Below are 14775 nucleotides of genomic sequence, written 5' to 3' on the forward strand. Positions count from 1 at the left end.
TAAATATTTTCTCATGCCTGAAGAAGACATTTAGTTCTGAAAATGGTTTTGTTTTTAATTTTGTGTACATATTTCTTATATTTTCTATATAATCTATATAATCTAATTTCTATATTTCTATATCTTATTAAAAAGAGCGAAAATATGTAACAAATATGGATGGGATGGATGGAAATTAAAACTTAGTTAAAACAACAAAGCTGGTGGTGTGGCCTAAGACTTTTGCACAGTACTGTTTATTATTTTATTTAAAAATAGTTTTTAAAAAATCCCTCAAGAATCTCACCAGATCCTTTGTACTGATATATTACTATCATGTATTAATCTATGGTCTCGCTTTTTTGTTTTGCACACACGTCTACAGAAGATTAGCCGTGTCAAATCATAGTCAATATCAAATTAAATTAAATAAAATGTGTATTTTCGCATTTATTTCATTCAAAATAATTTGCAGTGCATTAAAAAATCATACAAGTAAAAAAAACATTTAACATAAACATTAATACCGTCACACTATTACATTATAAGCTTGTTGTCGCCATCTTCTGGTCAAATGTGTAATTTGCCACATGTGTACCTTTATATACAAAAATGTTAACACCTGCTGAATGTCATAGATTAATATGGACAAATAAAGGCTTTTAGTTGCATATTCGAAATACCTATTTGTATTTGTGTGTGTGCGTCCGTGTGTGTGTGTGTATAATAATCACTGCAGTGCGGTATTGCACTACACGTTTCATTTATAATCTCAAAAACAAATCGGTTTTGACAGAGATTGTCACTCTGTGGGTTTGCTGAGATCACTTCTGTTTATAATCAGTATAAAAGAAAGAGAGAGGAGAAGGTAGGTCCTCGTCATCACCATGGTAACTGAGAGACCTCGGCTCTCTCTTATTTCGCAGTGTTCAAGCTCTCAACAATGAGAAAGACAGCGAAAAGGAAAGCCCCAAATGTTTACCATATTTCCTGCCGACGGAAACAACAAAGCCAAGTCTATATTGTTCAATAAGATCTTTTTAAGAAGTAATTTTGATGTTAATTATTTTCTTACATATTATTTAGCATGTTAATTATATTTAACTTCATTTGTTACGTTTGTAAGTATTGTTTGGTATAACATAATGCTATAAGAAGTTACATTTACAAATACATTAATGTAATGTCCGCATTAGTACTTTTTCCAGAAATATTTTTTAACATTTGCCAGCACAGTGCTGTCACGCAGCCAGAAAATGCAAGCAGCTCATTGGTCAAGAAAAGCTCCTCTGAATATGAGAACTATAATATCAGCATACTAAAGCGCGTATCACAAATAATTCAATAGTGCAGATTTTAGTGGTCTCTATGTGTTTTTGGTGTGTTTTGTGATCAGACTGCAGATGACCGCACCATTCAATGTGATCGATTGCAATCGGCGCTGCGCAGACTGTTCGGCGCATGACATCAAAGTACCGCGAGAGCGATTGAAAAGATGTGCTATTAAATCGCTCTCGCGGTAATTTGAATCCGTAGTTCTGCGCAGTGCGACATATTGAGTCGAACACACGACTCTCTTTCTTTCTCTCTCCCCCCTCACTCCCTACCTCACTCACTCACTTCAGCTTACAAACATCGCATCACTTCAACAAGAAGTGTTAATCTATCGTGCCAGTTACTATTGGTTTTAATGGAGTACCAGCACTAGTAACGTTACATCAGACCAAAACACGCGGATGTGTAAACATTGGGCGATTTTTGACAGCACTTGGTGTTGTCTCTAAGATCCGAAAAAGGATTTTTACTTCCACCTGATTGCGGAAAGATGAAGAGAAGAGACAAACTGAAAATCCCCTCCCTCACTTTAGAGTAAGCTGAAATATTTATTTCGTTATTTAAATGTTGTGATGAATTATTGACTCGCGCTGGGGAAACCCCTCGGACTTGGCGAGTTGTTGAGAGATGAGCCACAAGCGACATTTCTTTACAAAGCTTAGCTATCAAATGATTTATTATTGTCCCTGTTTGTGTTTATGTACATAAACAGATGACAGTAAGTAACGGCTTAAGTTAACTATTTAAAACGCAGAACATGATTTTACTACAGTAACATATTTTGACTGTGGTAAAACCAAAGTAACCACAAATAATAAAATAATTATAACCATGATACTTCGTATGATAAATCAATCTGCCAAAAACATGGTTGTTACACTTTTACTATGATAAAACAATGGTTAATTTTCCCAAGGGAAGTGTTTATTTATCCCAAAGGAAAGCATTATGTGGTAGCTACATTAATAAATAAATAGATCAGTTGTGAAGTACATGTGTTATTTTGTGTTAAAAAACACAACCTCGCTTTTGTTTCATGCGCAGTACCTAAGCCTTCCATTAACATTCAATAGGTCCTTTGTCGATTAAGGCAACCCATGCTTATCTGTTTGACTTTGACTTTATGGCTTCTTTAACTTGGCTTCTTGTGTTTCAGCCTTATGTTTGCACAATATTTCCCATTGCCAAATAAGTTGGACTGTTGGAATGGCCTTTACTATTTCCCCCTACTGCCATCTGTCATTTTTCTGGATTAATTCCACATCACACCACATCCCTAATGTAGACATCACATTAAAGTTCAATGGCACCTACGAATGTGAACTCTTGAATCACACTTTCAAGATCCTACTATGAGGTTCGAACCTTTGAGCGAGAACAAGAGTCGAAGCGTCCTCACACTTTGGTTATCGCTTTCGTGTCGTTCTCGCTAATGTTTTCCTGCTTTTTTGACACTTCCCTCCTGGCTGCCTTCAGAAATGATCACTGCAGCTTTCCAACCCTTTCCTCCCACTCCGAGCTCGGAGTGAATGCAGCCGACCCCAGCACAGCCCACCACATTTTCAATCCTAATGTGTAGGAGCGCACATCCGGAGCCTTTCTTGGACAACGCTTCCAAAAATGATCATGGTTTACAGCTGATTTATAGGGATTTTGTCCTATTGCATCACACAAATCTATTGCAAAATATAAAGCAGCTCGTAATCTCTGATGCATAAAGTGCATACACATTGAAGGCAAATGCATTAAAAAAAGATAGATAGATAGATATGGCATAACATCAGATTGTTGAGCGCAGGGGGGTGGTGTTCACAGTTGGGTCATCTCCAGTTCTCTCTTCTCACCATGACAACATCTTCACACTTTTGCAGCACTCGTTGCTATCCGTTGCAATGTGAGAATATACAAACTGCCAGACGGTGGCAGCCCTATTTGTACAGACATGCAAATTTAACATTACAGATAGCTTTTAGGTCATTACTAATTTGTTATGCAAACCAAGTTCATCAAAGTTCGCTTTGTACTCATTGGAACACATCAGGGTGTATTAGTGCATAGTCTAGCCGTGCCAATAGTACATAGGACATTACCCTCATCAGGACACAATAATCAATATAACAACGTGCCATCAACCATCACAAAACACTGTGTGCTTTCATTTTATTTGCTTCATTAAATCTGCTTTTACTATAGTTTGTTCCTAAACCGTGATTTTGCACTTAACACTTGGTTAAGCTTACATATTGTGTGTGTAGCTCGCCTGATGACAACATTGCATGGTATGTAGGAAACATTAGTGCTTCCTGGTTTCAGCTGTTATTGGCCTTTTATGTTGATGTCACCAGTGCATTGGTCGAAGAAGTGGAACTGAAAGTTATAATGGGTGTAAACAGAACTTTGAAAGTCAAATATAGAAATGATTTACTGAAATGGCGTTGGTTGACCTGGTCCACATAAGAGACCACATAAAAAATTGTTGATGAAACAGTGGAAATTTGAGATTTTGTGTTGCATATAACTCCTAATAATCTAAAGTAAAAGCTACCAATTGTCTGATTATATGAATCATGTTGCATACAAGCCATTTCACATACAAGCATCTTTTTTGTATACTGTAAGTTATGATTACATATTTTTATCTGTGTAACCTATAGCTAGCTACTGTTACTATTACTGCTGCGTTACTAGCGTTATTAGCTTACCTAATAGTTAGCTGTTGATTTAGACGACTTCATGAGCTCTATCTTACACCCGGTGCAATGCAGCGCAATGCGCGACGCAAGTGTCTTTTGCTAGTTTCCACCCTGCACAATTATCATTTTCACGTTTAGCGCCACATTGTTTAAATAGCAAATGCATTTGCGCCCCCTTTTGCGCCCATGGGCGTTCTGGTCTGAAAACGAGGTGTGTTGAGGGGCATTGTTGGCGCGTTGCTATTTTGATGCAAATAAAATTTATAGGAATATTTTTTTTGTAAGAGCGGATTAGTAATATGCGCCTAAACGGGTCGACAACGCGGGTTTGCTTAACTCATACATGAATGCACAGCAGCACAAAAACGCTTTTAAATATGCAAGATTAAAGGATTGAATGTAATAGATTATTATTGAGTCTCTTGGACATAAATGAGGACTAATTATGAGTCGTTAGAAGACAAAAAGAGCTGCGCTTAGATCGTTAAAATAGGGCCCCATGGCCATGTCTTTATTTAAACATAACCTCTGAATATATTAAAGGTGCAGTGTGTAATTTTTAGAAGAATCTCTTGACAGAAATGCAAAATAATATACAAAACTATATTATCAGGGGTGTGTAAAGACCTTTTTATAATGAACTGTTATGTTTTTATTACCTTTTATCTCACCACTAGATGCTGCTAAAATTTACACACTGCACCTTTGAGGAAAACCCGAACATGACGCAAATGATTGACAGGCAGGGAGGTGCCTCCAAAAAAGTATAGGGCTGTCACAGAGACAAGATTTCTCAGCACATCTGTCTTTAGGATTCTTTTTTTACAACATTCATTATACACCTTACATAACTCCATTCATTCATTCATTCATTTGTTTGTTCATTCATCCATCCATTGTTCATTCGTTTTATGTCATTTTAATGTCATGTGCTGCAGCACCATGATGCTGTTTAAAGGTCACCTAATATGGCAATTTATCAAGTCTTAGGTGTCCCCAGAATGTGCCTGTGAAGTTTCAGGTCCAAGAACAATATAGATGGTTTCAGCAGTAACAACATAAATATGCGGCTTTCGTGGTCATCACGTAACTTCCGGTAAACTCTGTGAAGAAAAAATAACAACAAAGTCCTTCTAAAGTAGTTTATTTATATAACAAGGAATATAAACTATACGTAGATTACATAGGAACCCAAAACATTTGTTATTTTCAACGAGGAATTTGTTTAAGAGTTCAGTTTCAGCAACTAGTCAGACCATTAACTCTTTCACCGCCAGCGTTTTTAAAAAAAGTTGCCAGCCAGCGCCAGTGTTTTTCATGATTTTCACAAAAGTTGAATGCCTTCCAGAAAATGTTCTTCTTTAAATATATAAACATACAATATATAAAATGAAAGAACAGACCCTCTGCTTTCAAAAAAAAAAACGTTTCATCCTACCTTCAGTAGTTCTTTTGTAATCAGCTTTTGAATATGGGTAGGCTTCTGCAAAAACACCACATTTTGAGCAAAAAGCAGAGATAATTCCATTTTTGTGACAGACTTTTCATTGAGTTCCCATTCAGAGCGATCTTTAAAACAGACACGGACATGCAGCTGCTTGCCATAGGGCAATACTTCCAGCTTTAAAAGTTGCGGAAGGGCCACCTGGTGGATAATAGCGGTATTGCGGAAAGACGGAAATACTCGTCATTGGTGGGGAAGCGTTTTCTCTTGATTGACGAAATATCTCGTCAATGGCGGCGAAAGAGTTAAACAAACAGAAACCGGAAGTAAAGTTCGGACCAGACGCTTATCGCGTCACCGCACATGCGCCCGATGAAACGTTCTAAAGAGCAGTGGTTTTCAAACTGGGGGCCACGAGATGGTGCCAGGGGGGCCCCAGTTTTATGACATTTTATGAAATACATGAATTTATCATGAATTCTGTGTAATTAAACCTAAAAAAATAAGGCTACTAACCAAAAGCACTACTTTTTTGTATAGATTAATGTTTTTTTATATTAAAATGTTGAGTTTTAGAACAGTTTTTTGTCACAAATTTTCTTTGGGGGGCCGCGAAGGAATGCACCAGACACAAGGGGGGCCGCACGCTGAAAAAGTTTGGGAACCACTGCTATAGAGCATTTATGCACATGTTGAAAAGGCCCATTTTTGGATGCGCATTAGAAAGTGCTGTTTCTGTGTGCGTGTCTGTTTAAAGGAAGACACCACAGTTTTTCAATATTTTACTATGTTCTTACCTCAACTTAGATGAATTAATACATAGCTATCTTTTTTCAATGGGTGAACTTAATCTTTGTACAGCGCGGTGTGAATGTGTTAGCATTTAGCCTAGCTCCATTCATTCCTTAGGATCCAAACAGGGATGAATTTAGAAGCCACCAAACACTTCCATGTTTTCCCTATTTAAAGACTGTTACATGAGTAGTTACACGAGTAAGTATGGTGGCACAAAATAAAACGTGGCGATTGGTGGCTTCTAAATTCATCCTTGTTTGGATTCTAAGGAATGATTGAATTATTGAATCCAAAAGGTGAAACTGAACTGCATGAGTGCTGCTGCACACATTTTAGAAAACATTTTAATAAGACAGTGACCTTACTTCATTGTTCCTGTGCGGTAATAAATAATGTAAAGAAGATTTAAAATAGAAAGTATGACCTAATATTGGCCTATGGACAGTTGTGGGCGGTGCTTGCAAAAAGAGATGTCACTTTGCTCAGAAAATGGCATCAGCTTGTCCCATGAGACTGTTGAGGTTTTACAGGGATTTTAAAAAAGGAATGGTCAATGTTTTATCATTACAGGGTGGTTGTGTAGACATACAGGGTGCCAAGAGTTTTCAGTTTATAGCATTATCTAATTTTTGCATATATCTCCTCATATAAAAGCGAATTTGTCATATTAGGTGACCTTTAACTAAATCTCCAAAGCACTTTGATTTTCACTACAGACAGTGAGCATAAGGACACACCAGCAGAGTGACATACAGGCCACATGCACTTAGTCAGAGCGCTAATGCATGTAAACGTGTCTTGCTTTTCAGTTTGTCACCCAGCCAGAGTCCCATCATCCTGAGTCCATGCAGCCCAGGCAGCCCCTGCAGTCCTTTACAATCCCTTCATCCCTGGAGGTAAGACAGCCCATCCACATGTCATAATGCCTTGCGAGATGCACATCTCATTGATTTGTTTTTTCACTAAATGGAGAAATACACTCATGTTTGTAAAGGTCATTTTATATGCTTATAATTCATACGGATTACCGATGCATCTTCTTTTGGCTTACACTGCCCTCCACAAGTGTGCATAATATACTCGTACATTTTGAGATGGCCCTCAACCTCAACAACATCCAGGGAGTGAGGTTGGATCCTGATCCAACTCCTCCCACTTTATATACTTTTGCTCGACCAGATGAACCAGCGTATTTGCGACGGTGCAGCCCGCAATGAGTTGCAACCTGTGGTTGTTTGCACTTATCAATAAATTCGACGTTTGATTAATAATATTGTTGAGATAGATATAGTGTACCCCTGTGGTTGTTATTGCGTGATATCATATCACCCTGAAGAGATTTATTTGTGATAACAGCCCGGCTGCTTGTACATTATCCCACCTATTAGACAGCTATTTGCTATACGAGTCGTTTTACCTGATATTTTTAATTTGCTCATTTGTAAGAAAAGTAAACCTTCTGCGAGGAAACCTGTAAGCAAAGACGTGTTAAAACAAGTTCAAAGTCCAAACTAGATTTACATTCAGTTTATTCATTTGTAAATTAAATCTTATTTATGTGTTTAATTATGCATATGTATAATGTATTTATTCATAGGTATTAAACTGCGCCTGGTAAGATGACTTGTAGTACCCGGATAAGGCTGTTATACTTTTACTCCAAAACATAATCACAGTAAAGTTTGTTTTTCTGTCAAGTTATGAGTATTGAGTATTGATTTAGTTATGAGTTATGAGTTATGCGGAAATGGTAGAGCAACAACCCAAGTTTGACATGTCTTGTGGTAAAACCACCGACCAATCAAAATGCAGCTGGAGGAGAGCTCCACCCCTGGATATGGACCCAGCCCTTCCCTTTGCATCTGGATACAACTCCACCCCCCTGGATGAAATGTTTTGCAGTGAGGCGCTATTGTACATTTTTGAAGCTCTGGCTAAATCCAAATACCCACACTTGTGGTTTTTGCACTTGACCACTTGACTTACATGACGTATTTCCTGTATTTGGCCCAAATGTTCTAGTGGGCGTGAAGATCCTAAGCGTGCATGTAGAATTATTCACCAGATTGGACATACTTAGCATATAAGTAAAAATGTCAATCCAGGTAGTTGCAGCAGTTTGCACCAAAATGTATTTTTTTTTATTTAGGCTACTTAAAATATATATTTTTAAGTTTTTTTCTAAAATAAACATTTGCTGAACTTATTATTATTATTATCTACACTTATCTGAAACTTTCAGAAGCAGAAATCTTTACACCCGTAAAAAATCTTCATTTTGTGCATGCAGCTTTATAAAAGTTTATTCAGTGATCCTATAAAAAACACAATTAATGTTGTTTCTAATTATGTGATAACAGCAGTTGCAGATGTTTTACAAAATACCTAACAATGATTGCACCAATGAAATGTGGCCACACTTGCGGTCTTGGCCACTCGAGAGCGCGTGTATGCGACAGGAAGTAAGTGCGCAAGTTTGTCCCACGTCTTAAAACTGGCAAAGTTCAGTGCCCTTAACCCACACTAAACCAATCTCGAATACCGATTTGGAGTGGTATTCAAGGCTAAGCGTATCCCATCATGCATTATGTTCTGGATGTAAATTGTGAGATGTCGTGGAAACTTAATTGTAAGTTAATAAATGGATATTACATTTTGATAGTAAAGTGGAAAGTTTTCCTCATTTCATTGGGACAAGCATTTTTATGTATGTATTTTGTACTAAACAACACAATATTAAAACAACACTAATTGTGTCTTTTTCTCAGGGACTACTGAATAAACAATAAACTTTAATAAAGCTGCATGCACAAAATATTGTGTGTAAAAAGTTTTTTTCACAGCAGGTGCCAAGAATCCTAATTCTGAAAGTCTCAGATAAGTGTAGATAATAATCTTTAAGTATATAATGTTATGTAGACTAAAAATAAAACGAATACATTTTGGTGCAAATTGCTGCCACTACCTAGATTGAAAATAACAACAAGATCAACAGCATGGTTACTACCAGAAAAATACAAAAATATATCTTTTAGTGAGAATTTTAAATTACCTTTTATAAAAGAATATAAATAACCACTTAAATTCTCCCAAAGAGACTTAACCTGATTGCAATAATAGAATAATGTAGTAAACTTTCTTCTTTAACTTTGCAAAAGTAAGAAAGATCCAATAAAGAGATATTTGAGAGTTCGATAGACATTATGTAAAAATTTAAATGACCTCTTTAATGTTATTAGAAATGCAGAATTTTTCAGGGAGTAACCATGCTCTCTTCAAATGAATATTGTCCAAAAAAATGGTCCAGAAAAATTTACATCAAGAAGATGTATAGAATGAATAATGTAATATTCGCTTTATATATCTACTTTTATTTTATTTTTTCCTGCCCACTTAAACACTTGGGCCAAATACAGGAAATACGTCATTTAAGTAGTCAAGTTTTTAAGTGCGAAGACCGCAAGTGTGGGTATTTTGACGCAGCCTTGGGATCTTCATTCATGCCCACTAAAAGGCTTGAGCCAAATACAGGAAATTACGTCATATAAGTAGTCAAGTGGTCAAGTGCAAAGACCGCAAGTGTGGGAATTTGAAAGCAGCCTCTGTTTTGGTTAGCTCTCGTGTGAGAGTCTGACGTCACCAGGGAAACGCTTGGTTTAGATCACACCATCCGTAAAACATGATGCATTATTCATTAAACTCACATGTAAAAAATTACCTGCTTGTTAAATGACAATCTCGTTTTTCCAACTACGTCAGTCCATTAAAACAAATTAGAATAAATGTAGTAGTTGTAGTAGTAGTGCCAACTAAGATGTATCTCCCCCCTTCACAAAGAAATGGTACATCCCTAGCTTATCACCCGGCAATCAATCAACACAAGAGAAACAACCACAACACAACAAGCATCTTACTCAAAACCATGGACTTATTTTGTTATCCGACACAATACACTTTTTTAAATCTAAGGAGGCAAATAATTAACTTTCTACCGACTGGGGGCAATTTTTGAAGCTTTAAACAAAATGAAGACGTATCAACTTTAAGCAAGTTGCACCGCGAGTCCAGCAACCAGCACCGTGTCGCACAAAGACGCATCAGCCGAGATGAAGCACTGTGAGCCAGACGCGTTTCCCTTCGTCTCCCCCGCGGATTTATGAATCGGCTCGTGGTTCGACACTTCTCCTGGCTTTTGTATTTCGGTGTTTCTTGGACAGTTTACACTCTAATCGTACGCGATTATGTCTGATCCAAGTTACTGGAGCGCTGTGCCTGGCAGTAGCAAAGCTCATTTTGTGACTGGTGCGATGCTCAAGCGATCAAAAAGGTAACGTAAATGCCTCAACTTTTGTAGTAGCCACGTGGATAATTATTGGTCAGCTTATGTAATTACAAAGTGGAGCGTATAGTAATTATATGACGTAACGTTAGTTAGCTGCCCATCATAGATGCGTCCAAATCAGATGTGTCAGTGTCAAATGTATCTGTCGCATCGCATCTATTCATAATGATGCATTATAATGGTCTAAAGATTATGAAGATTGTCGTATAGCTTTATCGCATGCCTTACCCTATGCTTTACTCAATTTGGGGGGATTTTATGCCCTTGTTGGTGGTAAATACTGCTGTGCGCATGCATTGATCAAAATCTGTGTTTGCAGACTGATGTGAGAAATGAAGGTTGCATATGCATGACTTGTGCAAGAGGTGTTGCATGAATAAATGAGATAATACATGCATAACATGATTCATCAGGGAGTCCTGGCTGATACAAATGACAGTTGTGATGAAGGATGCCTGCTTTTCTGGCCAAATCTTTAAAATCCCAATGCAGTCTGAAGTGTTGCCACACCAGGCTGTGTCTGTAGACTTTGCAGACATCGTTTGTTTTTCTAAACCAGCAGAACAACATAATTGTAACCCTCTTGAGAGGCTGAAAGCTGCATTTGCTTTATAAATCTTTTGTCGGTTGATTTGACTCCTTTTTAATAACAACGTCTTAAACAATCATTGCTGGATTATAATGTAAGGTTTGTAATAATCCCTCTCTCCCCATGTTTGTGTGTGTGTGTGTGTTACAGCTGTCGCAGCAGTAATAGAAAGAGCCTTGGTGTTGGAACGCCGTCACCAACCCGCCCTCTCTCACCTCTCTCTGCCCACACAGGTAATACTCGCTGTCACATGATACCTGTGCTAGGACAGCTGACATAGAGCTGGGCAGTGACTGTTGAGAGGTTTGATGTATCTGTAGGAATACAAGGTTTTCCATCCCTTCCCCCTGTGTCTGTAACCATCACTCATCACTTAAAGACTCATGTCCCTATTAAAGGGGTCATATTATGAGATTTTTTTAAAGATGTAAAAAAAAGTATTTGGTGTCCCCAGAGTGCGTATGTGAAGTTAAGCTCAAAAAACTCTATAGATAATTTATTATAGCATGTTCAAGTTGCCACTTTGTAGGCCTGAGCAAAAAGGTGCTGTTTTTGTGTGTTTCTTTCAAAATGCAAATGAGCTGATGAAATGCAAACACTGATTTGCAATGATGTTGGTTTGTTGCAATTAAAACTCAATTGTGCTGTTAATTATTGCATTGGATTTATACTTCTGCACATGGCCTATGCCATAGCCTGTGTGTGTAGCCTGTACACTGTGTAGGCTATGGGGCAGTTTTCATTTATACTTCAGCGTCGTTGTTCGCATTGATGTGCGTTACATATGCTGATCTCTAGTAGGCAGTGTCCACACACGCAGCAGATTGTTTATGTTTTTGGTGAAGCGTTTGCAGTGATGGAGGTAAACAGACTTTTGTTGTGGCCTGAGTTGTTAAATATAGCTCCTCAACTTGGACCATCATTGTTTTTAAAGTCACAAACGGAAATGCGCACCAGGGGGGAGGAGTTCTAGCAGACCAATCAGAGAGCTTGCGGTTCGCTTAGCATTGACGCGTTGTACATTTTTCGATGGGTGCATGTCACGCTACACGGTAGGGTTCCCGTCTATGTGTAGGTTACGCCGTACAATCAATGCAGAAGTGTAAATTGCACTTTAGGCATCAAGGTTTTTAGTACATGTTCTTAGCGGTGAAATAATTTTAAATGTGAAATTAAAGTGATTATTTAAAATCCAATGCTTAAAATGCATTTGTCAGCATTTAGATGTGCACTTCAATTTAGGGACTGTTTACCTGGCTACATTTTCGACTTGAACCAATCAAGTTTTTATGCAGTTTGGCTGTTTGTTTACATGACAGTGGGATCCTAAAAAATGCAAACGTTTAAAGTCATGCAAGTTTTTAAAGTGCAGGTTTTTAAGACTGACGACTTGTCGTCTTCGTGTAAACGCGAATCTGTGGTAACGGTGACATTTTTTTTACTTCAGTCTATAATAGGCGTGTATAAATATACCAAAACAATGGCAGCTGCTGCTCAAGATACTAAATTAATAACAATTCTCCAGCAAAGTTAACAAAATCTGCCGCTTTATAGTCCAGGGTTACTTGTAGTAATAAACTTACCTCAGTTTCCTTCTAAACAAAACTGCTTATTGTTTTGCCGCCATAATTGTTTGTGTTTTGCTCTGTAGAAGAATGTGTATTTGCGCAGTTGTGTAGTGTTTCTTTACAAAGTAACATTGCCATCTACTGGCTTGGCGTGCATAAAACAGCATTTTTAGTCATTGTAAAACGTGAATCTTTTTTGACACTGTTGTGTGGATGTGATTTTTTTTGTTATGTACATGTAACCTTAGATGGCTTCAGAGCTAATAGTTATAGACTAAAAGCCCTCATATCTGCCTCTTGCACTATTGTGTTGCTGTGATTGTTTTTTTTTTAAATTGACAAATGGTTTTACTTGAGTGGTTTACTTAAAGATGTCTTTGGGATAAGAGAACGTATTTTGTAAAGATGTGTACGTGAGTGTTTTCAGTAGTAGTTATAATTTATCTATTTCAAAAGGAGATAAATATCTTAAATTGTGCAATTTGTGAAACATCTGACCGTACTGTGGCGTTTCTTAAATCCTGCAACTTACATAACACTGTCCTTGTGTTGAAATGTCCTCTTGTTCCTCTACCAGCAGCAAGCAGCCCTCTGGACAGCCCACGAAATGTGTCCACTGCTATTTGCTCCCTCAACTTCCCCTTCGCCCGCAGGTAGACAAACCTTTATATTCTTCTGGTTTAGTTCATAGAAGACAGATCTGAAATTGTATGAATTTAAACCATCATTCCTGGTATTTTTTTATCAACTTTTGCTTACTGTCAGGGTCTTTATATGAGTTGACTCGGTATACCATTTTATATATTTGACACTTATTAAGTGGTTCTTTCTCTAAGCGTATCGTCTCTTTTCTCTCACTTCATCTCTCTTTATTTCTTCTCAGCCACCTGGCTCGAGCTGACAGGTAGCCAATCTCTTTTTCACACTATTATCTAGTCATGCTTCAATCACCCTGCATATTCCTCTGACTCTGTATTTACATTAAACTGTACCTGAAAATATGCCGTATCACCCTTTGATCTGACTAATGCAAGCCTTGACATCTTGAAAATGGGATTGTTTGCGTGATGCAGAAAAAAATAAACATTTCTCATTCACTTAAAAAATTATTCATTGAATTTAATCAATGTTTTTAAGATAAGTGGTTGCAATCAATTTATTTAAGCTACATTTAAACAAAAAAGAAAAAAATATAAAACTTTTGTTTAAATGTAGCTTAAATAAATTTTTGGAATTTTGACTCTTGTAGTCATTATTCTTTATTGTATGTGTTGTATCTTGTATTTTTGTGTGTTTGTATAGTGCTATGGACCTTTTTTTTTTAATGTTGTCCTGAATAAAGAATATGATGATGATGATGATGAAATTTATTGCAACCACTTACCTTAAAAAAATTTATTAAATTCAATGAATAATTTTTTTCAGTGTTGTGGTCTGGCTTAGTGGAGACATATTATAAATAACAATATAATATAATTCTTTATTGTAAAATGCTCTTTGTTTTCTATATACAGAGCAGAAGGTAGAAGGTGGTCGTTGGCTTCACTTCCATCCTCTGGTTATGGGACCAATCCTCCTAGCTCAACTGTCTCAGTATGTATCTCTAAATACTTTATAATAGTCTGTGGCCTACCCCTTATTTACACTGCACATGTCTGCGACACGTACAGCTCCGACAAGCTTTTTGTGCCAACTCACACAAGCATTTCAGACACAAAGCAACTGAGACCATGAGATTTGCCCCTACTATGTTGTTTTTATGTTTTTCCTGATTTTTTTTTACCATGGTTAAGTTGACTAGATTGTTATATCGCTTTCTGCTGCTTTGATGGTATAAACACAATCTTTGAACAGTGGCTGCGATCAGCTCTGGTGGCCACGTCGAAGCCATAACATGCCACAAACGAAAGCAGTGTAATTTAGTTGTAAAGGGATAGTTGACCTTATATTTAAAGTCCTGTTGTTTCTCAGTCACTCTGATGGCATCCAAGAAATTTTGAAGCACGAAAGAAGACATTTCTTAAAATCCT

The 14775-nt window shown here is 37.2% G+C and overlaps 1 protein-coding gene across 8 annotated transcripts in view; it reads left to right on the forward strand.

The window, feature by feature from the left end:
* The first annotated feature begins 1544 nt into the window (after window positions 1-1544).
* mast3b (microtubule associated serine/threonine kinase 3b) overlaps window positions 1545-14775 on the forward strand; it is a 33125-nt gene continuing 19894 nt past the window's right edge. The window contains exons 1-6 of one of the 8 annotated variants that reach the window (XM_073875917.1): window positions 1545-1848; window positions 7056-7142; window positions 11328-11410; window positions 13323-13398; window positions 13629-13649; window positions 14260-14338. In XM_073875917.1, the coding sequence (XP_073732018.1) occupies window positions 1805-1848; window positions 7056-7142; window positions 11328-11410; window positions 13323-13398; window positions 13629-13649; window positions 14260-14338 (390 nt within the window). In that variant the 5' untranslated portion in view covers window positions 1545-1804. Of the gene's footprint in view, window positions 1849-7055; window positions 7143-10063; window positions 10574-11327; window positions 11411-13322; window positions 13399-13628; window positions 13650-14259; window positions 14339-14775 lie in introns of those variants that run through there. The other 7 variants (XM_073875918.1, XM_073875919.1, XM_073875920.1 and 4 more) reach the window with 7 other exon arrangements.

Source organism: Misgurnus anguillicaudatus, chromosome 14, assembly GCF_027580225.2.
Source record: "Misgurnus anguillicaudatus chromosome 14, ASM2758022v2, whole genome shotgun sequence".
Classification (NCBI taxonomy): domain Eukaryota; kingdom Metazoa; phylum Chordata; class Actinopteri; order Cypriniformes; family Cobitidae; genus Misgurnus; species Misgurnus anguillicaudatus.